Source organism: Haemaphysalis longicornis, unplaced genomic scaffold (genome assembly GCF_048455015.1).
Source record: "Haemaphysalis longicornis isolate Haplotype H1 unplaced genomic scaffold, Haemaphysalis longicornis Haplotype H1 scaffold_9, whole genome shotgun sequence".
In the NCBI taxonomy this organism is placed as follows: Eukaryota; Metazoa; Arthropoda; class Arachnida; order Ixodida; family Ixodidae; genus Haemaphysalis; species Haemaphysalis longicornis.
The window spans coordinates 23,635,716-23,660,018 of NW_027526460.1; the positions used below are offsets into that span (position 1 = coordinate 23,635,716).

General features: G+C 46.6%; 3 protein-coding genes across 5 annotated transcripts in view; 2 read left to right on the forward strand and 1 right to left on the reverse strand.

Annotated features, from left to right (window-relative positions):
- Nucleotides 1-243: 243 nt before the first annotated feature.
- LOC144153109 (zinc finger Y-chromosomal protein 1-like) lies at nucleotides 244-6,439 on the forward strand. Its single transcript, XM_077684767.1, has 3 exons — nucleotides 244-298; nucleotides 3,502-3,667; nucleotides 5,416-6,439. Exons 1-3 carry the CDS (start codon nucleotides 244-246, stop codon nucleotides 5,921-5,923), a joined length of 729 nt encoding a protein of 242 aa, XP_077540893.1. The 3' UTR covers nucleotides 5,924-6,439.
- Nucleotides 6,440-8,642: 2,203 nt separating this feature from the next.
- Nucleotides 8,643-19,156, forward strand: Mip40 (Myb-interacting protein 40). The gene is made up of 10 exons (XM_077684497.1): nucleotides 8,643-8,844; nucleotides 8,968-9,025; nucleotides 9,291-9,363; nucleotides 9,546-9,596; nucleotides 9,662-9,747; nucleotides 12,183-12,328; nucleotides 14,766-14,921; nucleotides 15,942-16,015; nucleotides 16,682-16,753; nucleotides 17,748-19,156. The coding sequence occupies exons 2-10, from the start codon at nucleotides 8,998-9,000 to the stop codon at nucleotides 17,791-17,793; spliced, it is 732 nt and encodes a 243-aa protein (XP_077540623.1). The 5' UTR covers nucleotides 8,643-8,844; nucleotides 8,968-8,997; the 3' UTR covers nucleotides 17,794-19,156.
- A 241-nt stretch (nucleotides 19,157-19,397) lies between these two features.
- The window catches only part of LOC144152923 (exportin-T-like), a 31,935-nt gene continuing 27,029 nt past the window's right edge, over nucleotides 19,398-24,303 (reverse strand). For all 3 annotated transcript variants that reach the window (XM_077684495.1, XM_077684494.1, XM_077684492.1), the window contains exons 22-25: nucleotides 21,402-21,566; nucleotides 21,275-21,322; nucleotides 20,848-20,970; nucleotides 19,398-19,606 (exon numbers count right to left, since the gene is read on the reverse strand). In XM_077684495.1, the coding sequence (XP_077540621.1) occupies nucleotides 19,577-19,606; nucleotides 20,848-20,970; nucleotides 21,275-21,322; nucleotides 21,402-21,566 (366 nt within the window). In that variant the 3' untranslated portion in view covers nucleotides 19,398-19,576. The remainder of the gene's footprint in view (nucleotides 19,607-20,847; nucleotides 20,971-21,274; nucleotides 21,323-21,401; nucleotides 21,567-24,303) is intronic.

A 24,303-nucleotide genomic window follows, 5' to 3' on the forward strand; every position in this document is an offset into this window, starting at 1 on the left:
TATAGTTAATCGTTATGCCGTCACTCGCATTTATTGTTTCAAAACTGGTTCTGCAGGAACTTTCTGCCCGGAAAATGAACAAGACGTGAAACATTGGACTTCTTACACTTCCGCCTCTCAGTTGGTGAAGCGCCTTGCATCTCACCAAAAAAGGCGCTTGATGGAGAAAGGCAAAGAACTTGCCTTTGCAGAAGCCTACCACCGATGGTTTTGACCACTTTTCAGTGGTTGACCCAATTAAAAATGCAAGATGTTGCAGGCTACCAGGATGCCTGTCATGAAGCTGTACTCTACCTCGGTTTGACAAGCGACAAACTGCTTGAAAACCTCACACCAAAGTTCGGAGGGCTGGAAGGCCAAGTAAATATTTCCATCTCGCACGTGTCACTTTATTTTCAAAACTAAGAAGACAGAATATTTCAGAGGTTTACCAAGAGTAAAAATTATGGGACAATGTGATGCAAAGTTGTTGTAGGTGCATGAGCTAGCCTCATTTGTGACATTAAGTGGGTGCAAAGAAATCTTGTTTGTTTTCTTTAAGATGTGTGCATCAGGCTCTGCATAGATTCCTGCTTCTGAAGCACTGCCCACTACACCCCCCATGTATGTGCTGCTCTGTGGTTATGTAACACCATGCCAGACTTGAGAGTGTGCATAGATTTCTCGTGTTTGACCCGCCTAGTGTTTGCACACTACTATGAAATTGCTCTTCATTGACTAGCTTGGGCAAGGCAGGGCTACACTGGAGCAAATTTTTGGTATAGACGGGTGCGCACTTTCTCAGTTTTCATTATAGAGTAGGTCTGTCAGTGATTTGTCGACGTTATAGTTGTGTATTTATCGTCTTTAGTTTGGAAAGGGTTTTAACCTGGCCTACATTGAGTTTTATTGAAGGAGCATAAACTCTGTGATCAGTTTGTCTGCTTTCGATGTGTGTCCTAGGAGGGTCCGGGTTCTCATCTGCATCACCCGGCAACAATAATACCTCAAACATGATTCTAGCATGTGAAAATAATGAAACACCAAAAACACGGCATTGTGGCAGTTGTGCCAAAAAATATTTTTTTTTCTGTAAAGAGTGTCTAGTGAGTGTATGCAGATACGATAAATGTGAAGGGCGTGATGTAATTGGCACATCAGCACAGGTTTTAAAATTGCAAAATGGTTGTGATGCATTACCTGTTATCATGACTTACTGTCATGAATATTTCATAATGATGCAAGCTTCGTTACAAATGTCTTCATTTGCACTATAAAAACAGTTATTGCGTACTTTTGCCAGACATACATTCAGGTACCTGTGATGCTGGTGAATTTTAAGTGCTGTTAGTAAAATGCCACATGTAGACACAGTTTTGCAAACCGAGCACATTGGCGATCTTTCATGACGAGTGCTGTTCTTCATGCGATTGAACCAGGATATGCTTTGCTTGCGCTGTGGGCCTTGGAGGGTCATTGTGTGCATTTGTAAACCCTGCCATGTTTGTGGATGAAACCACCCGTAGTCTATACCACCAAGAAGTTTTGACCGCAATACTGCATCTGTGGCTGATGTGGGGTCGATTCTGATTACTTGTAGGGAAAAGATAACTGCAACTGAAAGAGTTTGAGGAGGGCCTCCTTGAGCTGTCTTCAGCTGCTTGTCTTCTAGCATATGTGATAGGCTGTTGTAGCGAAAAATAGCTGCAGTAGGTTTGTTCTCACCATTCCGAACCGACTTCTTCTATGAAGGTGTGGTTGACACGTTTCTCGGGTGCTTGATAAGACTGCATTGTGTCACTCATTTAAAAATGGAAGCTGCAGATTTTGAGATACTATTCGCCTCTGCAATTCTGTAAGCATTTCTTGTTTTAGAGAAAAACTCACTTCTCCACATTCTCGGGGAATTGTATGCAGGAGTGCAGTGATCAGTGAGTGGTCAGTGGTCCCAAGTTGTGTTCAGCACATGTCACATTTGCCAGGTGGAAGAATCACCTAGATCACCGTATTGCGCCCGTCTAAGGAGTTGTTGTGTTAAGAAAATAACAAGAAATGCGATACAATTCCAGCATTTGTGAACTGGGATCGTGGTGAAGAGAATAAAAAGTCCCATAAATTCAGAAATAGAGATGAAAAGCAACATAACTTAAAGGAGCCATGAAGAGAAAATGCAAGTTGGTTTTATTCGAAAGATTTCGTGTTTTATAGTGCCCCCAGCGCTTGTCCGGATACAAACGGTGCTTTATTCACTGAGAAATTAAACAATTCAGGTTAAAATTTTGATTTTCCCGCTCAATCGTGCGTTTTCGTGGTCCCAAGTGACATCACTGGAACCGACCGCTCTGCAGCCTAGAGTACCTTCATTCACGCATCCGCCGTACAGGGTAGAGACACGTATACGCTGGCGCCGCCATTTTCGGTTGCTCGCTCGCCGCCGAAGCAAGTCATTGTGTCAAAACCGCGCTAAAATTATCGCCGCAACGCGGTTTACTGAAGAAGTTTGAATCATATTGTCTGTTTCGCGTTGCTAGGTCTCGTGGGAAACGAAAAGAATAACGCGTTGAGCCCGTTGGCCCAATTGCGGCGGCACGGGACCGTTCAAAGGTTGTCTCCACCCTGTACAGCGGTGTTGGTTTGTTCCCGCGTTTCTTTGCGTTCCGTAACCTAGATGGCGCCACCATACCGTGGCAAGCGTTTGGTTTGTTTTTGCCCGCATTTAAACCTGGCTTGTTTTTGTTCTGGGAGAAAATATTCATTCCCTGAAACAGTGCTCGCTCGACAAATGGGGTCACTTAAAAGACCGTTGCTTGCGTCAATCGGCCAGTGTCGTCTGAGACAACCCCAAGCCCCGTAGTGCTGTGCAGCTAAACAAGCATGCTGTGCGCAGTACGAACAGCAGAACGCATCACTACTTCTATGTTTACATGTGCTTTCGTAACTTCCACTGTTTGTCTCATCATTTTCATCATTCTTATTGCTTTGTAAAGAATGTGCCCTAAATTTAAGCGCAAATCGCTCGTTTGTCTAGTTTGTAAGTTCTACCTAATTTGCGTCTGCTTCTGCCAGCCTCCGCCAATCGCAGAGCTTAGCTCATGTGACGACATAGGTTCTGTTGCGGGAAATGAACTGGTGGGTCGCATGACCGTTCCCGTTTTTCCTAATTATGTAGCTTATTTGAGCGAAGTTTACGTTAAAAGTGGTGTCAGTATGATTCTAACGAGACAATCTTTTGAATGAACCAAACTTGTGTCTTCTCTTCATGGCTCCTTTAAAGGGTAGTGGAAATGCAAACTAGAAACCCCTGGGTGCACTGTAAGAGTGCTTCCAGCTGCAATAATTGTATCACACAAGACTGTGTCTTCCGGAATTGGCGCATCCTTCAGCTGTGAAGCCAATTCTAGCAAAACGAGGCTGTGCATTGTGCAATGCCTGCCAAAATTTTCTCTTACCGTTAAAGTAAGGATGTTGTTTTGAATGTTACAGCAGCTTTTCAGCTCTGGCTTGCATTTTTCGTGACTTCAGAGTATGCAGGAGTCTCCGGTCAGCACTGCGAGACGTTTCCGTGCGAGACATGTGGCCTAGTCTTCTTGTCTCAAAGGCACCATGACAAGCATTGGCGACACGAGCACAGCGAGCAGCTACCCGGCAAGTACCGGTGTTCACAGTGCAACTATTCCAGCAATATTGGGTGAGTTAAATTGTACATATGCCCGGAGCTTCCACGGAGGGGAAAAATATAAAAAGAGCAGGACCATATGGCACGCCAAGGGACAATGAAATGCGATAGCATCCATGGACGAGATACAAGACTACTGGTCTTGCTGTTAGCGTTTGGCTCTCCTGGTAGCTACTGGTTGTCCACAAACTCGGCCTTGCGTGGCATATGCTACGCATTTTGCTGTTCTCACTTCCGCTGTAGTCTGAATGTAGAACTGATAATGAATTTAATGGAATGTGTGTCCTAGCAAGACTATCACAGGGAATGCATAGGGTTTGGCGAGGATGCATCATTATCTAAAAAAAAAAAAAAACGTTTTCGTTAAACATAATTAAAAAATTTGGCGGAGACGCTTAACACTGCTTACGTGTATGACCGTAAAAGCTGAGCAGCAGTGCCAGAGCAAGCTTTTCCATTGCGCAGTTGCCACCACTGAGGTTGTGTGACATTTGGTACCATTCATGTTGACGCCGACGATAACAACAATCACTTTTCCCATTCACTTTTCGCGTTGACACAGATAAGGCTTTCACCTTAAAAAAGGTAATTCGGATCCACTTTATTTTGGGGGGAGTACAAACACATTTATTCTTCTATTGTCGGGAGACGCCTTTGTCCTGCAGTGGACATAGATAGGCTGATGATGTTGATCTGAAAAAAAAATAATACAAAATTTAAACAAAAACAGCCTCGTGCATCGGTGGTGTAGCTTGTATTGTGTACCTGAGCCCTTGCTTGCTAGGCACTATTAGAGTCACTAAAGAAGGTTAAGTGACTCTAAATAAGCTTATTTAGTGACGCTAGGCAATATGAGGTGAAATGACAATATATGTGATGGCGGACCTTAGAGACACTAATTTCTTGGTGCATGCAGATTACACTTTTTATGAAATGGGCGAGCTTTAGTTAGTACCCAGCTCCAGTTTCACAGCATAAACATGTTTGTTTAAACATCATTGTTGCTGGTTTAGTTTAATATGAATTCTCATAGTACACCTCAGTCATAATTGCACTGGGTAGTGTGCAGTCCGTACTGTTCACATAAAGCTAGCTGGTAATGAAAGTGGCACTCGTTAATTTGTCCCCAATTCATATCATAGCTTCATACTCAATTGCATATGATGCACATTTGGCCACAGAGGTAAAAAATGGAATTGTATTGTGCCTTTTATTTTTTTTAAAGCCTAGCTAGCAATAATACACTTGCTTAAGTTTTTCAACCTTTGTTTATATATTACTCGCTCGCTTTAGGTGTGCTTGAATTTTTCTGCCCTCAGATTTTTTTCTCCTTCAGCGTAATTGCACACAGCGTGTTTGGACTTGGAAAAATGTGGTTATCCACTCTTTCCCAAGCGATTGTGACGCAGTAGACCAGAGAAACTGAGGTGTTATTGTGGCATGGCCACCATTTCACTCTGAGATATCTCCGCATTAAGCACTGGCGTCGCCATTGGAACAAGTTGTCATTCTTGTCCTCTATAGGTGGCCCAAAAGTGGCTGTTCAGATGTCCGTCCAGTTGCAGTGTCCCCGTCAGTGAGTTCTGAAGTGCAGAGGAGTTGAAACTTGGGCTGGTTGGCACATAACTTTGAAGGAAAGCCAACTGATTAACCTGATAGGTGCAAGTGTTTATCTGCCTCTCTCCTCATCCTGAAGTGTTTTCTCATCTCTGAAGTGTTTTCTTTTGTCTATTTTTTTCACGCGAAATGCACCCGACCAGCGCTCACCTCATCACGCATGAGAGGACGCACACCGGCGAGAGGCCCTTCGTCTGCCAGCTGTGCCAGAAGAGCTTCGTTCAGGACACCCATCTGCGGATCCACCAGCGGGCAGTGCACGGAAAGGAGGCGCCCCACGAGTGCGCGCTCTGCGGCCAGCGCTTCACCCAGGCCGCAAACTTAGCCAGGCACCGGCAGTGCGTGCACACGCGAGAGGGCCCCCTGTTCGGCTGTCCGCAGTGTGGCAGGGGCTTCACTCTGGAAGGCAACCTCACCAAGCACCTGCTGACCCACACGGGGGAGAGGCCACACGCCTGCCCCACGTGCGGCATGAGGTTCGCACGGCGCAGCAACATGAAGAAGCACGTGATGGTGGTGCACGACAGGCGGTACCCGCACCACTGCCCGCACTGCGGGAAGGGCATGGCGACCGTGCACAACCTGAGACAACACCTGCAAGCAAACCACGACGGGGAAGGAGAGGGGGCCGTTGGGGAGAAGGACGAGTGAACTGTGGACTGCGGGTGCAGTGGGAAATAGTGCGTTCAAAGGCGCTGTTTTGAAGAGTCGATGTTTGTAAGGGCTGATCTTCTTTGTTAAAAACTTTTCCTTGTTTATGCTTGTTCATGCGCGCATTTTCGCATATGCGCTGCCACAGTGCAGCCTTACAGACTGCTGTGGGTGTGCGTTCTGTTATAGTTTTATTAAAAATGGGCGTATTATATTATTGCTGCTCTTTATTTTAACATTTTCCCTCTTTCCGCATTTCCTGTCATGCAATGCTTGTTCTGCTCTATAATCCTGTCTTGATCCACTTTTAAATTATTTCCAACAGTGATTGAGTATTTTAAACATCTATGCTGCACATGAACTTCTGCTAAGCAACATGGCCTATAGGTGTTTTCTTTTCTTATCATGTGTTCATGTTCAGTTCCAATGTTCGGTTACCTTTTAGTGCTTGTTTGAATTCCTGAAACTGTATTTTATTTAGTCCTTAATAAATTTAGACTTAGTCGTTGAGCTGTATGCATTAATTCTCTTTGAAGTTTATTTCTACACAGCGGTTGAACATTTGGAGTATTGAACAATGCATAACAGTACTGGAGGTTCCCCGACTTCCACAACATTCCAGTTAATTTGACAGGAACCAGAAAAAAGCACGTTTGGGATTGACCCTGATGTGTCACCATCATTTATGTATAACGATTTTGAACAATGCAGAATTGCAAGGAAGTTGTTGAATTGTGATTGAAGCAGCCTGTGGAATTCTTTGTGCTTGTGTGTAAGCCAATTATGTGCGAAATTTCATGTGACGTAGAAAGAAACTACACATGTATCTTTGAATTCAGCAACTAAGTAACAAAGATACGTGCAATAAATATTTTCACAACGACCGGGCAGAAAGTGCTGTTACTTCGACACAGGCCTTGACAAGCACGTGTATTTATTTGAGTAACATGTGGTGACTGGTGTGTCCACCATTATTCCAAATTTGACTTATTTTTCTCCACAAATTTGGTTTTTTCTGCATCTCATGCACTCCTTAAGCAGCCTTTATGGCGTATTTAGGCTTAAAATTTCTTCATGGAACCCAATTTAGTCTTCTAAGTTTTAGTTAGGCGTGCGTGAGGTTTGAAAAGTGAAGGTTGAAGTGGCACGGAGCCATAGAAACAAGCTGACATGTATTGCTAGATTAGATGGTGCTCTGTCCAACTGTTCATTTCTGTATGTAACATAAGGACCGCATTCAGTCGAGGCAACGGCAAAATGATGAGTGTAGCATTACAAAGAACACAAACCATGGTAGATGATACAATGATTTAATGAGCAGCCATGAGGAACATGGGGCTAGGCTACCTTCTGTCCATATTTTTCAGTGCTGGTTGACCTATGTACAGCGTGTCAGCGCACGTTTCTTCCACTTTTAAATTACTTTCAGTTGAGGCCGCAGATCATGTACAGGTGCTTGAATATGACTGATGGGATGAAAAGGATGGATGTCTAGGCCCTCGATCTCCATGAAGATGATGAGCTGGGTGAACACGAGCCCCGGAACAGTCTAACCTTTCATATGACCATGAAAAAACATTGGAGCACTGAGAGCCACGCCAGACCAGAGTTAATAGTTTATGCTAACTAGATATAGCCCACACAGCCGGGCTGTGCACTGGCCATGTCCGGCAGTGAGACCAGTTTCTGTGGGCAGTAGGGCACAGACGATGTGCTCGCAACGCACCAATGGCCCCGTCGTTGCCTAGCAGTGCTTTTCCTTGCTCACGTTGCATTGTGGTCCCCTCTGAACATGGTTGAGAGGCTTCCCATTGCAACAGAATGATGTTGCTTAGCAGTGGCCTTTTTTGGCCGCTTTCTTTTGGTTGGCTGCATATATATATACGTTCTTTTATTGACTCGGCTTCGATTACAGCAGACGTTATTTTTGCGGGTGGGACACTTAATGCTCTAAAAACACCGAAAAAACTTACTGGCATGCAGTGAAACATTGCCAGATCTAGAATCCCATAAACGGTTTTGATCCAAACATTTCTCCAGCATGCACGAACTGCGAACCAATCAATTAGGGCCCCCACATGCAGACTAGCTGCAATCCCTGGTGGCCTGGATCGGTGCTGAACCTGCAGGGATCCTGCTGGAGCCTCTAATAAAAAAAGCAGACATCTACACCAATGCATGCAACCTGTCTGGGAAACTGGGAGCAGTATTTTTCGACCATTTTTTAGGAAAAACCCAGAAGCAGCACCTTTTGTAGATGAGTTCACGTGGGGCCATGGGCGTCCGGAACGGGTGGGGAAGGCAAGGGGGGTGCAACTGTTCACCTTGGAATTTCGTACTTTCATTTATTTTGGCCATCTGCTAAAAATTTGCTCCCTCCGAGCCCTGTGGACATGTGCCCCCACGAAAGTTGCACCCACGAAAGTACAGGCCGTACAAAAATCAGGAAGGATTGTAAATTTTTAATCGGCCGCGCCCTTGCCACGCATAATTGATAACGCGAAGCTTACTCTACAAAATAAAATTAAAGAAAAGACAAGACGTGCATTGTCACGCCAGTTTTGTTCTGGTTTCATGTAGGCGCGAAAATCCATTCTTGGTTTGCGCCATATCTCTCTTGTCTGCTTTCAACCAATCAGGAGCAGCTCGAAGCGGATGCTTTTTGGATTTTTGTTTTGCGCCCTCAGAAACTGTCGAAGGGCAGGAATAAATGACGTCATAACTCTTTGTTAATCTTGTCCAGAGCGCCATCTTGCTCTTCAGCACAAATTAAAGAACCCCACGGCGCGAGGCTTGATCTGCCGTTCAAGATTGCGCGCGGCCGCCTACGTTAGCATAAATGCAACGTGCGCAGAAAGGGCAGCAATACGCGCTATTTGGCTTTTGTTTCAGTCGTTTGAGCTAGGTTTTCTAGTCAAAAGGTAGGTCGTTGCCTGTAACGCGTCCACTGCTGAGGCGAATAGATACGTAGATTTCTGGGTACCGATTTCAGTGCCACGGCGTTCATACTTTCCTGAAATCTGACCTAACACGTTTTCTCCCAGGCACTTTTGAAACAGCTCGTGCAGGCCACGATGTCGCGAGGCAAGCAGGAAAAGCGAGGTAAGCAACCAGCCTTCCCGTGTTTCGGATTGTTTTGGTAATGGGTGGGGATGGCATCGGCGAGAGCCATATGTAGCACAACTGTGGACACAGTGCAAAATATTGGCAGCGTGAAACAGAAGGGCGAAGAGCAAGAAATACACGAGAACGATCGCTCCACTTCCTTGTTTGTTTTACGCTGCCAGTATGTAACTCTGTACTAGCAACCAACTAGCTTAGCTTTCCACCATAAAACAACCGTGGATATGTTTGTTGTTCATTTCAGTGCCGGAGCTCGATCAGGCAAGATCGAAGCTTGAAGGCGTCTTGCAAAATCTTATGGAAAAAACCGAGGAAAGGTGAAAACACCACGCCCCATTGTTTTGCGCTGCATGCCATCTGCACAACGGGGCTACAATAAGGGCGGAAATTTATTGTCAAATAAGCATACATAAGCGAGGCAGCACAGCTTTTGTGGACAAATAAAACATTTTGTTAGCGCACTTTATGTGAAATCACAATACTGCTCTCCTCCACACAGCCAGAGTTCGTCGTCCCAATCAGAAGACGAGTCAAAGGATGCTGCGTCAAAGTGAGTACTTGACCGGTGTGGTTCACTCCAAGTTTGTTCATACAACTCTTTTTTAAATACTAAAGGGACCCTACAACAGCCTCTCCTAAGAAAGTCCAGAAGACCCAAAGGAAACGGCGCCGAAAGGATGACTCTGCGATACAGAACTCAAGTATGTGCTTGTAATGCCATTGAAAGCAGATTTTGTGCATGTATAGGACTTTCCCAAGTTCAGTATTTTGGGGCAGCTGTCTGTGGCAACACCGAAGCTGCACGGCTGGGGGAATTGTAACCGTACCTTTCTGCTCTGTTCAATGTTTACCACAATTTCGCTGTCCTCATTCAAGGTGACCTGATATATATAGCCCATTACTGGCTGTAAAATGCCTGACGAGGCCTCTGCCCCATACAAGTGCGTTTTCACACACAAAGGAAGACAGGTTGCACACTTAAAGGTCAACTGCTCTCAAATTTCACCTCGACAAAATTTATTTTTAATGTGTAGTAAGTACTATAAAATCAGCTGGGACACCAGTGGTAGCCCCCTGAAACGCCTCGTTAATCAGTCGGAAGCGTTTAAAAAGCTCCACTGCAGACCACGCTGCACCTGCCGGCAAATCGCGTAAACAGCCATGACGCGCCTGCGACGCTCCGGCGAGCCGAGGCTTCTTCCTCTGGCCAGCCATGCAGCTCCTCGGAGGACAGGTTGAGCTCCTCTGCGAAAGCTTTACCCATTTGCTGCCGCGTGCGCGCATAGAGCTTGCGCGCAGGCTTGCTCTCGAGCTGCTGACCGTCCGGCCACTCACTGGACGGCTGCAACGTGGCTTCAATGGCTGCGCTCTCCTCGATTTCAGTTTCAAAATTGCCGATTTTTGCTGACCGCTTGCGGCATCCACGCGCGTATTTCAGCTGTTGTATAGTGTATCTTGCTTTCTTTTTAGGCAGACTATATGGATATAGTGTTTTCAAAAGGTCGAAATTTTGAGTGCAGTTGGCCTTTAAAATCAGGCACTCTTGGCATATCCATAGCTGGAGAAAGATGCCACGATAGTGGGTACAACTTGGAATGTGCGTGCAAAAGTATTGTGTGTAATGTGCGGTCCAGTTGCGGCAATGAAATGCACCAAGCAACGGCAATCTGGTGCTATCGGCATACTTCTAATATGCTGTTTAAAACTACTTGCAGTATCATGATGTAGCTTAGCTTTCCTTCCAATTCATTCAGTATGTAAATGTTTGCTTGCCTTAATTTGTCCGTTATTGCAACGGCTAGCGAGGGTCCTGACCAAATATGTAAAATCCATTGTGCTGTGTATTTTAGAGCGGCTTGAATAAAATCGATGGGCCCTTGGTTTCTTTACATCTCGAATGGCAGCCAACTATTTAGTTTCAAATAGGTGCTCTTTAAGAGGTGCCTGTGAAAAATCCTCCTGATACCACACGTGAAAAATGTTGGTTCCTAATTAAAAGGCCAGTGAAATTTTACCTGTGCCCAATTATTCTGAACATGCAGTAAGTAGAAACCGCCAGACTAATTGGTGCAAGACTGTTGGCTCGGTAAAATTTCTTGTTAATTGCAGGCATTGCTATTGCAGGCGGTGCTGGGGAAACAAAGTTGTCTTACAGGTCATCTGAAGAAGTCATTCTTTATAAAATTACATTTGTGGCCATAGTGCGGCTACACTGCTTGCAGATGCTTTCAAAGCCTGCATATAAATAACATTTACTGGCCAGTCTTACTGGAGTTACTGAAAAAAAATGTGGCTGATTCCTCTTTCATAGGAATCGATAAAACACGAAAGTGAAATGTGGCTTCACAGGAGCATTTATTGTGCATCGATATGAACTTGCACATCGCTATTTATATTACGTTGGTATGGCACCATTAGACGCATCAACGTTAGACACTGGATTGCACGCACCGGAACATTGCATAAATCCGACTGAAACCCCAGCCCCTTGAAAACCGTGCAAACGAAACGGAACCGAAACCGAAAGCAGTAGGTGGCGGAGGGTGCCTCAATTCACCCATGTCCCGCGTACACAAAGATGCTGGCATTGTGGCGCCAACTGTCGGGGCTTACTAGTGCCATGACGAACTACTTCGCTTCACTTCTCCTAGATGGCATCTGAATGAAGAAAGTAGTGGGAAAGATATAAGGCACATTCGTAGAACTACTTGTGTTTGAATTCGTAGCACAGTGAGCAGAGCGCTGGGTACCTCCCGTTGTGGCGAGAGTTCGTGGCTCGAATCCATTGCGCAGTCGCATCAGTGGAACTTTTTCTGGCGACGTCATTTCCGTGACTGATATGACGCCGGTCAGATCTTGGTGTACCCGGGCATAAAACACTTTCGTGTTAAAACTTGGCTACTGTGATGGTTATAAGCAACCCGTCTTGTGTAATGCTCATGAGTGCACTTTTTCAAATTAAAAATTCTGGGGAATGCAAGTGAAGAGGTTGGCTTTCATTTGAGTATGACGTAGCTGCTGTGGCCACTGCTTGTAGGAACCATGCCTTCTGATTTGTGTTTTGCCTGTGTCAGGCTCGGAGCAGTGCTTAGAAGTGAACTGCACGTGTTTGGCTGGTCCCGTCATTCCTTGGCAGACACGTACATCACCAAGATCTACGGCTGCAGCGTGGACCTTGCCCAGTTTGACGAGAACTCTCCGCTCTACTCCATGTGCCGCAGCTGGATACAGAACAAGCCACTACAGAACGCCGAGAGGAACCACACCGGCGAGGACGCCAAGGCGAGTGCATAGTAGTAATGTAGTGTCGTACGGTCCATTTTGCGGGGAAAATTGCCACTGAGGAACTGTTTTGTCTGTTACAATTTGTCTTCATTTATTGTCGCAAATAACCTTATTTCTGACCTTATTTCTGAGTTCTGCAGCACGAAGCTTCATAAAACATCCAAAATAACTTTTAGAGTTTAACCCTTTGTGGTCTGTAGTCGGGCACAATGCAAAACGGCCATAGTCGGGCTATGCCTGACATAGGTGTTCAAGGGTCATCATCATAATCATTAGCCTATCTATGCTCACTGCCGGGTAAAGAGCTCTCCCATAGATCACCAATTATCCCAGTCCTGTGCTAACTGCAACCAATTTATCTCCGCAGACTTCTTGATCTCATCTACCCATCTAACTTTCTGCCGCCCCCTGCCACGCTTGCCTTCTCTAGGGATCCACTCTGTTGCCCTTAATGACCAACAGTTATCTTGCCTTCGCATTACATGCCCTGCCCACACCCACTTTTTCTTCTTAATTTTTATTAATATGTCTGTAACATGCATTTGTTCCCTGACCCACTCCACTCTGTTCTTGTCCCTTAATGTTACACCTATCACCTGCCGTTCCTATCACCTTTTGTTCAAGGTTAAATTTCACGGTTTTTTTCACTGCAATGCGCCCGCATTCTTTGTATACATGATGAGCCATCTCTTAGGGATAAGTGAACTTGGTTGAAGCTTTCATCTTTTTGTACTAGGGTGCAGCGAAATGTTCAGCACGGGCTTTCTGGATTCCAGATCGTTTTCACTTGCGCACAGTTCACTGAGAACTATGGCCCCTTTCTCGTTAGTATGTATGTGTCTATGGCACAAGGGCATGGAGGCCAAAGAGCGCCAGGTCAAAGTGAGTGGTCTTTCAGTGAGTAAAATACAATTGGGATGAATATGAGGAAGCTAAAAAATACATAATTGGTATGGGGTGTAAAAGGCCCTCAGTATAAAACGTGAAAACGGTCATGATGAAATGATGTCAACAACGGTGTAAAAAAGTTCCAGGAGCAGATGTCCCATGCGTTATCAAAAAATGTAAAGGTTCTGGCGTATATCATCTTCGAATTACGCGCGGTAGGTCATAAGTTTTAAAAATCCAATATCTCACATGTAAGTTAAAAGGCGATTCGGGGAGAACGTAGTTTCATATGATAAAAATAGCGATGGGTGCAGAGGTATGGCATATCTATAAATCTCGGATAAGTGTCGGCGTCTAACGTTTTCAAATCCTGTGCATTCAATTAAGATATGGAGAACTGAGAGCCATCCTTCTCATCTGTTGCATACCTGTAGTTGTGTGCTCTTTCCATTTGTGTGGCAAATTCTCAGTCTGCAATAGATATTTCAGTAAATCTGTTTTGTTTTTGTTGTATATTTACCCAATTGCGGTTCTATTAAATGTAATTTGTTAAGCATTTGTTTGTCCCATTCCTGTTGCCATTGTTGCCAAAGTTTTCTTTCTCATCGTGTGCATGTTGCGGTGGTGCACTTAGTGAAAGCGATGAAGACTTCAGTGAGGAAGAGCATTGCGTGCCTCCATCAGTCAGTGATGACAGTGATTCGACAGAAGTAAGTGACGAAGTCACGGCGGCTGGTGGAGACAGCACCGTGCGGATCATTACTCTGCGAGCTACGTACTTTGTCGGGAGACAATGAAATGGTGGCAGCTTTTTTCGTAGCATCTTGAGGTTTCCATTGTCAATAGTTTTATTTCGAGGCGCACACAGCTGCAGAATCATGGTGAAAAAGAGCAGGGAAACCTGCAGTGCTGCTGCAACCTCGTCCGACAGCCGTTGGGAGGTCTTTGGGCTCGAGCCCAAAAGCGGTGCCCGTCTGCACGTATGGAGTGCGGGTAAAGGCTAGATTGGACAAGCCATTTCGTCTACAAGCTCCCAGGCCGAAGCAACTAGGACTGTTCTGCTTGTAGTGACAGAAAAACAAAAGGAGGCAGGAGGGAAAACGTGTTTTTCTGCAAAAACTGTAGTAAAAACCCTGGCCTGTGCCCGGACGAATGATTCGAGTGGTTTCACACGCTGCTCAAATATTGGCAAAGAAGTTGAGAGCAGAATGCAAAAGAAAAAACAAACAAAAAAATATCCTGTGATTTTTTTCGTGCACAGTTCGTGTCGTGCCAGAAACTGGCAAAATAGCTGCGGATTGGAATGGCTGTAAATTGGGCAAATAGTCCGGACTGCAAACGGTTAAGATCGCGTGGCTAAAAAAATTGTAGGTAGCACTGGCTGTACAGGAGTTCTCTGGGGAACGCCTGCGCCGGATAGAATTTTTTTTATCGCAGAAAAGACTCTCGGTCTTTATTTGTTCGCCCTCTGCACGGTGCACCTCCGTCTCCTAGTACACTGTAGTAGCAGCTCCCACGCCGTCTGAAACCTTCCCCCCGGCAACAGGGCTTGAACAACGAGGCTGCGGAGGAGGACGACACCAAGGGCGTCTTCAGCCTTCCCGCACCCACAGAGGCCCCCCGGGACGAGGGAGGAAACCTGAAGGACCTCCGGATACCCTCGCCCGTGCCGCAGCCCTCGGCAAAGTTCTTCATGGCATCGGTGAGCTTGGCTACCCCAAGTGAAACGAGGATGCCTGTTGCTGTGCATGGGAAGACTGCAAGGGCGGCACTACATCAACCGTTGTATGTAGACAGTGCACAGCTATGCAGTGTCCGTGCTTTGTGATGGTTCTGGTCGTGGGCTCGATTCTCGGCCACGGTGGCCGCTTTTCTGATGGAGGCGAAAAGCGGAAACACCCACGTGTTCGAAATTTCGGCACACGTTAAAGATCTCCGGGTGGTCAGAATTAATACGGAGGCCTCCACTACAGTGCGCCTCATCGCCTATGTAGCATCAGTGCATTAACCACATAATCTTTGCCACAGTTTTTAAGTGGGGAACACGACATTCTCAGTTCTTAAAGGAAGGCTCTACATGGGAAGTGATCCTAGAAATAGTCGTTTGAAAAATCGTGATTGCCACATGAACCATGATTTCATCTGTGTAGAAGAAAGAGCCAACATGCTCGATTTGAAGTTGCGAATAGGAAACTGTTTTACAGCAAGAGAGATAAAGTTGCTGTTACAACAGTCCATAGTGTCACATGAAAGCTAAGCCCAGCTGTTCTGCTTGACAAGGAAAGAGTGTAATGCATTTGTCACACTTCCGATCGGCAGTGTTCTCAATTTGATAAGATGCTTCTAAGGAAGGAACAGAGCTTCAAAGTGAATGCGTGAAATAAAAAAACCGTGCTTTTTCGTGTGCCTGCTCTCGACAGTTTGGCTGTTGGTTCGATGTTTGCTCTTTATAGTTTGTCAGTGCAAACAAATTTAGCCCAATAAACTGCAAGAACCGTGCATCATTCCAGGCTATGTGAAGATGACCATTTGAAGTTGCTGGGAAATGGTGCTGCCATGATGCTTTCTTGACATGGTGCAGTGAGTGGGGAACGCAGGTCCTAGAGACAGACCCGAGACGTCCTATGCAGCAACGTAAATTTGTGTCAGGCTTCTTCTCACACCTAGCCAGGCACACATTAGGAGCTTGGGCAAGTGTGAAGATGCACTATCTCAATTGCAGGATGACAGTGAAGTTGTGCCAGTGAATGTCCTCTTGGCCGGTCATCAAACACGCTGGAAGAATGTGCGGCAAAAGTGAGCTTCCTTTTTTTTTTTTTTTTTTTCACACCAGTAGGTGGTACCATCCAGTTTAAGTGCAGGAGGAGAAAAGGGAAAGAGGGGGAAAAGAACCACTAGTTCTTTACTGCAGTGGTGGGTTTTGATGCATGAATGAAGAGGTGCATTACCTATGTGGAACCTAATTTCATGCTGCAACACAAATCCTTTTCTGTCTCAGTGCTATTTTTTCGGTACTTCATTTTGAGCCCGTTGCATGTTCTCCATGCTTTTGTGTAACACATCGCTACACTGACTGAAAAGACCCGCTGTGCACCTAGAGTTTCCTCCACTGCTTTCCTAAATTGCTAATATTGTTGAAATTGTAACAAGGAAAACATGGCACTGGATTATGCACACCTACCTTTCTTTTTTTCAACAATGCCACACTTGTAAGTTATTTTGTGTTGATTTCATGCCATGTGCAAAATATTGAAGCTACCACTGCTTGGCTGAAAACTGTTGAATAGTGGTGTTTGCAAAGGGGAGGAATATACTTGGAGGCAACCCACAACTGTGTTTACTATCTCTGCCGAATCAAGCTTGCCACCAGGTTTCAAGTTATTACTTCAAGTGATTTGAAGTAATCCCCAAATGAAAAAAGCCTGCATTTGTGTCACACTTGCTCCGTGCCGTCTCCTCCAGGTGGAAAGAGGCAGCCATGGTCAACGAGGAGCGCTACAAAGAAAGTGCTGCCATTCTTCTCAAGGCCATGAGGCAAGTGGGGGACGTGTAGAGTGCTATTAAAGTGACGGTCCCTTGCACCCACCCTCCTGTTGTGCAGTTCTTTGTTCCTCAGGGATTCACCTGCTGTGTGGCCCTTTTAAGATGTGCTGCCTGTTGTTGCTGGTACTCAGTTTGTCAGGCTTGTTACCCACAAGCACAAGGCAGATGTTAGAGCTGATCAGAAAATCTTTCAATCAAGATTCCCATAATTCTCCAGTTGTGTACGAAACTTTCTTCATAGATGCCCACAGAGCACACAAAACCTCAGCAAAAAGAAAACTTAACAGAGGCATGTCTTGATAATGTTGAGTCTGTCAAAACACTGAGCAGCCCCATGCACATGCCAACGAAATCGTTGTCAAGTTCTCCCATGCCTGCATATTTGCAGCGGCCACGTGGCAGTTGTGAGCCTCGTTTAGTGAAGGACCCAACAGCTGAGAGCAACATGCGCACCTGCCTAAAACTTGGAGAATAAGATGTGAATCTTTCTCCCAGAGATATTTTGGGTGAAAATGGGCTAGACAGATTGGTTTTCCCAGTCCTGCGAGTTGTTCCCAATGGGCAGCTACTTAGCATACACCAGTTGCAAAACTTCCCATACGCCCCAGTATCAAAAAGCGGTCCACGGTTGGCTGGGGCAAGCGGTTTAGTCTGCCACCTGTCAACAGAAAGGTGTTGTAGTATTCAAGTGCTTGCAGCTGTTGTGGGAAGTACTACAGGAAAAGGCATGAAAATATTAGAAAACATTTAATGTTTTATTTTGAAAAGCAAGCTCTACTAAGTTGTATAAAGTGAACGTTTAGCACAGTTCAGTTTTTGCCAATATATTGCCCCTCAGTTACAACGAATCAGGGGTGCTTGCGCAGCCCAAATTCTGAAATGGAAGTTTTGCAACTGCCACATACCGAACTCTGGCCAATGGGAGCTTGTTAGGCCTTGCTCACTGGACAGAGACACAGCTAATTGTGCCCCCTTCATGTTTCAGTGCTGACGACGCATCTTCCTCCCAATGGGAAAGTGCACCAGCCTGAGGGACCTCGTTGTGAAGCCCTCCAGTACATCCTTAGCTGGGTGTACGGGATGTACAGAACTCGAGTGACCAGAGAAGAGAACAGCCGTTGATACATAGCACTGTTCGTAACTACATGGTGAAAATCACAGAGCCATTTTCATGTGTCTGTACAAAACAAAGGTGTGCTGAGGCTAACTCCAGAGTAATGGTTGCAAAGGAACTTTAATCCCATTTGCTTCAGAGCATTGACCGCTAAAGTGCATTGCAGCAGAATACCGTATTTGCACGAATATAACAAGATTTTTTTTTCCTCGTGATTTGTGCCTTCAAAAAGCACCTCGTGTTATATTCGGGCTCAAACATATTGCAATCTTTTTTTCTCGCCTTTTTTTTTTTAACTCAAATGCCCTCGTCCCCGGCACTCGCCTCCTACTATTATGCCTGGAACGTGACCAGAGAACCCGCTGGTCTACCCTGGGATTCTTGCAATTTCGGCGCCGGCTTCTCCCGAACGGCGTAGCCATTGGCTACGCCGTTCTGGTCACATCACCTGGCGGTCCAGTCTGGATGCGAGCGCTATTACGTGCGTGGCGCAGCATTGGCTACTCATTATCCTTTGTTTTGTCCGCAGCTGCCTTCCGAGCCTCTGCAATGAACAGGCAAAATCAGTACACCGCAGAATTTAAGAAACGCGCAAGCCTGCTGTGAGGAACAGGAATATTCAAGTGCGGCACGTCATCTCGGACCAAGCGAGTCAATTGACCATTCGAGGTTGGAGGAAGTGCTGTTATCGCATCTTTCCAGCCGCACCAACTCGAAAAGCGTTCCGTGGACCCACGAATGGCCTGGAAAAATTCATTTGCGAACGTTGCAGCCAGTTTTTGCCTGTAAACACAGAGCTTGCACAACTCAAAGCCAGAGAGCTTCCACGTGAGGCCCGTGTGCCTCGTAACAACAGTTGCTCTGGGTACAAAAGTTCATGCATCGTGCGGGATTCACGCTTTGCCGAAGGACGTCGGTCTCCCAGAAGCTTCTGGCCGAGTACGAAGAAAAATTGGCCGAGTTTCAGCGCTACGTCCTTTGGGCAACCACCCTTTGATTGCGGTTTCCACTTACATTACTTCGCGTTATATTACCCCCTCGTGTTACATTCGAGGTCTTGTTATTTACGTGCAAATACAGACGGTACTGCACCTTCGGACCCCATGGTGATGCTGGCTGCAGTGAATGGGTTCTGTCTTTACCTTACTTGGCAACACATTGCACTGCTTCGCTTGATGCATATCACCATTTGTACGAGTTCCTGTCTTACGATACATGCCCTGTGTCGCATTGCCCACTCTTAGAATAAATAGGCTCGCTGTGCTTTAGTTGCACACAACAACATCAGTGGGTCTGTCTCGCTGCATGCAAGTGTGCAGTGTTCTGCACTTTCATTTACAGCCTGATCACACATTTAGCACTACAATTTCATCAGAGCACAACAAAGTGTAGCCTGCACTGCAAACCTGTGTACTGATGCGTAACCAGCTGCAAGAATTTGCATTAAATCCCTGTCTGCGCTGCAGGAGTCCAGCTGTCCTCCTCAATTCACCCACCCCTGTTGAACAAGCGCCAGCACAGTTCTGCTGCGTCACCACTTTACTTTAATCTGCATCATCATCATCACAGGCTGTACAAAATATTCCATAGAAAGCATTCATGCTGGCATGCACGTTGTGCGCGGGGTCTTCGATAAAGTGCTGTACACCATTTGCGGAAGAGACTTGTCACGGGGGTAAAATAGAGCCCTCCCCGGGCTGTCAAGATGTCCGCAGCCCCTGGAAAAAGGCCTGAAACGGCAACAACCGGGAGCGCTGTTAGTGGCAGCAGCAATATTCAGTACTAATAACACCACCACCTCGTTCAGTTTCTGTGCACTCCTCCTAGGGCACTGGTGTAAGCAAGGAAGAGGCTGCAATCTAAAATGCCTATAAGTAAGAATCCTGGCTTTAGAAATGGAGAACCCCTCTCCATCTAAGAGTTAAAAACATTTCCCTGAAGGAAATTTTAAGCCATACCATGGCTACCAAAAAGAATGTTAACATGTCAAGAATGTCAAGACGATACTAGAACTCAACTGTGTGTCCGTAAATGGTCACCTACAATAGCTTCACCATTAAAGTCTGGCGCATTTCTCTGAATTTTTTTCTATGCTGCGTCGACTTCCAGCTTATCTAAGCACACATAGTGCAGGGCTGGACCAGAGTTACTCAATATAGACAGTTGCGAAACTCCGCTTCAGAATCCGGGCAGCGCTAGCCCCCCCCACTCCGTGGAAGCTGAGGGGCAAGTCGACGCGCGCGGCACCTAGGAGATGAAAACGGAACTTTGCTGAACTATTATTATTCAAAATTCGTCTGTAAAATAAAGATTGCTTTCTAAATTAAAACAATAATTACGTAAAATTTACTTGTGTTTTTGCGGCTTTTCTGTTTATGACTTACGGCAGCAGCCGCAAGCACTTGAGTACTGCTTCAACGTCCTGCCGACAGACTACAGGCTAGTCAACCTGCCCCGTGCTTGCCCCGGCGCAGGGGGGGCAACCGAAGACCGGCTTTCGATACATGGGGCCTATGGGGAGTTTCGCAACTGTCTATATCCAGTAACTCTGGGGCTGGACAGCATGGGAGTCGTACGGCACGTGGTCCACGGCTGACGGGCTAGCGCAGATGCCGTTGGGGGGGGGGGGCACAAAATGGGCATTTGTTTTCTTTAGGGGTTCACAAATTACGCAAGACCACGTTATACATAATAGTTTAAATAAGTTCTTAGCCCACCTGTCACACGAGACCGTCTACTAGGACCCCGAACATACGACACCTCTGGTCATACATCGGTTTCGCATGGTCCCTTGAAAGTAGTATTATCGAGGTTCCCGTGTATTATGTGCTAGGGGCTCCGTGAGACTATGTTTAACGCATGCAACCGGCGAGGCCGTCCTGTTATTTTGTACGTGGCAGCTGTGGCCAGCTACGCCTTGGCAGGGTTCCACAGTATACCAGAAAAGCCTCAGTGGAAGTGGGGGAAGCACCTTGAGATAGCTCTTGAACACCTTGGGGTCGGCCTGCAGGTGCGCACAGTAGTCTTGGATCTGCTGTGGCGACAGCAGGGTGGGCAGGTACTGGTTGCACAGGTACTCCTTCAACTCCTCCCCCTGCGAGGACGCAACACCCCACTCTCCAGCTCGGCCGACAAGCTGCTCAAGAGCACTTGGACGTTTGTAAACAAAACACTCTATAATGGCACTAAGGGGCACGGAACTGAACACTCAACTCTAAAGCAATTTGAGAACCGAAAATGCAATTTCTTTAACAGCAGGGGCCACCACTAGGTGGTGGTGTTGGCACCATAGTAAAATCCCATTTTGCACTCCAGGTGTTCACACATGCAGGCATGGCCTTTCACTCGATAACCAAACACACCCTGGAGACAGCATGCAGTGCGCAAGAGATGCTTACCCGCTTGCTGAGGATGGTCTTCATGCAAAGGGCACTTTCTGACAGCGCCTGGGAGAGAAAAGAGGGCAACGCTGTTTAGCCGCAAATCACGGCCCGAATGGGCATGAATTCTAGGAGGCCGGCGTACCAAGATAGTCTGGGCGTCGGTCAGGTCGAAAGTGTCCTTGAGCGGTGCGTGGAAGCAGGCTGGCACCACAGACTTGTAGACAAAGTCCACGAAGTGGGGCTCCGCGTCGGCTCCGCCCCACAGCTCGACCATCTTGCGCAGGATGGTGAAGCACGTCTTCTGGGCCTGCAGGCACGGCTAAATTAGGCACCGGGAACGCACGCCGCAAAAAACGGGGGAAACATCTGCCAGGCTGAGGGGAGGATACCGTATTTACACGATTGTAAGTCGACTCGAATGTAGGTCGACCCCCACAAAATTGCATCTCTCTCAAAAAAAAAAAAAAAATGCGAGCGCCGCCTAGAAAATCGTATCACAAAGAGAAGCTCTACCGTCAACCGACACGGCGTCTCTACCCTACCACCAATGATCGATGCTCCCACAAGAGCCGTGCGCTCGCGGTATGCGCGGTATTTGTTAAAAAAGAAAAGCTTTTGTAAAAGCACCCGGAATAACCATGCGCTGTGGGTTGAGCGGGAAGAGCACACCCGCTGTGAGATGACAACCATCGAAGCAACCGGCAGCGGCCACAGCCGCGCGATACCAAAACAAACAACATGGCGGCTGACGGAAGCGGCCGCGCGCGATTTACTAACCTCCCACCATCGCGTCGGCGTTGCGCGGGCAACTTTTTCACGCCGGTGTCGACGATTCCGCGAGCGTGGCAGCTTCTGCTGCTTTGGAGTTCTACCATTCTCCCTCGGTATGACGCGTGACGACCGCGGCAGTGGGAGCAGCCTGACGACTTGCCCCAGCCGGCTGGCGCCGCCGATGTTTAGTGGCGGATATTTGATTGGCGCTGTCCCTAGCGGCGCGGATAATGCTTTATAGTGTCGTTTTGGACCACATTATCAGCTCCTTTCCTGCACAAACGTCTTCGTTTGTGCCTTCAGTGATATCTTAAAGAGCGGTTAAAAGCGGTCGCTGGAGCTACGCGCACCTGTTCGCGGCTGGTGACGCCGCCATGTTGCCGCCGCCGATCGCGTAGCGCGCAGCATGCGGGTGGAATTCGCGGCAGCGTCAGCGCGGCGCATTTCCACGAGCAGAAATTTACGCCCCATGCGGTTCACACTTTAGATCATAACCACGGAAACGAGGGTGCAAAGCTGTCCCCACCTCGTAGCACCCCCAATTTCTCGTTTCTCTTGCTGCTACTAGCGGTAGACGGTTCGACTTCGATTCTAAGTCGACCCCCCAACATTGGATTGTCAAATTTGAAAAAAAGGGTCGACCTACAATCGTGTAAATACGGTACACATGCTCTTCCTAAAACCTGTGCGTTTGGGCTAGTTCACCCCTGATGCTGTAGAGAGCGCCGTTGTACCTCAGCCATCACCCATTCTTCAACTTGGGCAGGCTCCTCTCTATGGCAAATCCGTGCCGTGTGCGAGGGTGAGACTGGAAGCATTGTAATTAAATGCGCAGTGACAGCCCTACATTGCAAACATGTTGAATCCTGGCACCTCGTAACCAGTAGTCGCTAATGGCTGTGATCGTCATAGTGGATTGATAAGCTTGTGTGAATTAGCTTTTGCAGACAAGAGGAGGGAATACGGGAGCACAGCTAACTTAGTACTGTGCAACAGTTGCCTTCTTTGCTAGTCCCCAAGTGAGGAGTCTTAGCAATGTACCATATTTATTCGAGTACAAGGCAGTCATACAAGGGGTTGCTGACCTCGCAAAGCGGCCAGCCTAGCTATAGCTGCAGGTGCATGGGCGGAAAGTTTGTTTTCATTTTCCTGGGGGGAGGGGGAGGAGGAGGAGAGAGTGGGTCTGGGCTCCCCGACCTCTCTCTCTTTAGACATGCACGCACACAGACAGACAGAGAGCTTCAAATATCAGGCGGGGTACTACATATTCTCAAAAGAAGAAGAAGAAGAAGAAGAAGAAAAAAAAGCCTTATATTTGAATAAATACGGTATCGAACAACCACTTCTAACTGGCAAGTAAACCGGTATTTTTTTTTGCATTGTGAAATGAATTTCCAGTTGCACAAATAAACTGCAATACAACAAAGCAAAGGACCTATTTTAATGACTTCCTTATACTGAGGTTTGGCTGTCCTTGGGCACTACATTAAAGTTTGCACAGACTTTGTCTTAATGTCTACACAAAGCCACTGGATTGGGCACAAGCTTAAAAAAAAAAAAAAGAGAGAGAGAGAAAGTGAATTTTAACTCTTTCGCAACCACACCATAGGCCATCGTTCATGCGTGAACAATGAATTGGAACCTCCCACAAGAACTAAACACGGCACTATTCAGGCAACTGACGCTAGTTGGCGTGCTCATTGGAAACCTTTTTTTCAATTTTGTTGCTGTTTTTTTTTTCACATTTCATGTGGGTAGACAGCATCGCGAGTGAAAATTAAACCCAAAGTAGCATCGAGTTGGCTGAAAATGGCGTCCGTTTCACTGTGCGCTCTGCAAATGAGGACAGTGGTTTCAAGGACTTCGGCCACCGCTGTTGATTTTTTTTTACACCAGCAGCAGTGATGACTCCACCAACGATGTGGATTCTTCAGATTTTAGTTCTGATGATGACTCTCACATTCAACAGCCTCAGACTTCGGCAGGTGCTGCCAAGGAAGGCTCATTTTTGGCTTCGCGCTGTATTTATTATTTTCTTGTTTTTTACCGCTGCAGTGATAAGGATTTTGTCTGAGAACACGAACAAGCATACTTGGACGCATATTTCAGAGAGACTGACTGACTCTCGAGTGGCTTCGCGGAGTGGCACAGCCGTCGGGATCGTTACGTTGGTGGGCCCGCAAAAATCCAAAACTTGGTGTACGGCGTTGATGTATATATTGAATCATAGCTGAGAAGCGTAGAAACATTTTGCATATCTTAGAATTCCTAAA

What these genes read in the sequence shown, in the direction of transcription:
- LOC144153109 (XM_077684767.1), top strand. Translation starts at nt 244, where the DNA reads ATGCAAGATGTTGCAGGCTACCAGGATGCCTGTCATGAAGCTGTACTC. An exon ending in TGAAGCTGTACTCTACCTCG is followed by an intron (nt 299 to 3,501) that starts GTTTGACAAGCG and finishes TCGTGACTTCAG; the next exon opens with AGTATGCAGGAGTCTCCGGT. An exon ending in AACTATTCCAGCAATATTGG is followed by an intron (nt 3,668 to 5,415) that starts GTGAGTTAAATT and finishes GCACCCGACCAG; the next exon opens with CGCTCACCTCATCACGCATG.
- Mip40 (XM_077684497.1), top strand. Translation starts at nt 8,998, where the DNA reads ATGTCGCGAGGCAAGCAGGAAAAGCGAG. An exon ending in CTCTGCGATACAGAACTCAA is followed by an intron (nt 9,748 to 12,182) that starts GTATGTGCTTGT and finishes ATTCCTTGGCAG; the next exon opens with ACACGTACATCACCAAGATC. An exon ending in TGGAAGAATGTGCGGCAAAA is followed by an intron (nt 16,016 to 16,681) that starts GTGAGCTTCCTT and finishes CGTCTCCTCCAG; the next exon opens with GTGGAAAGAGGCAGCCATGG.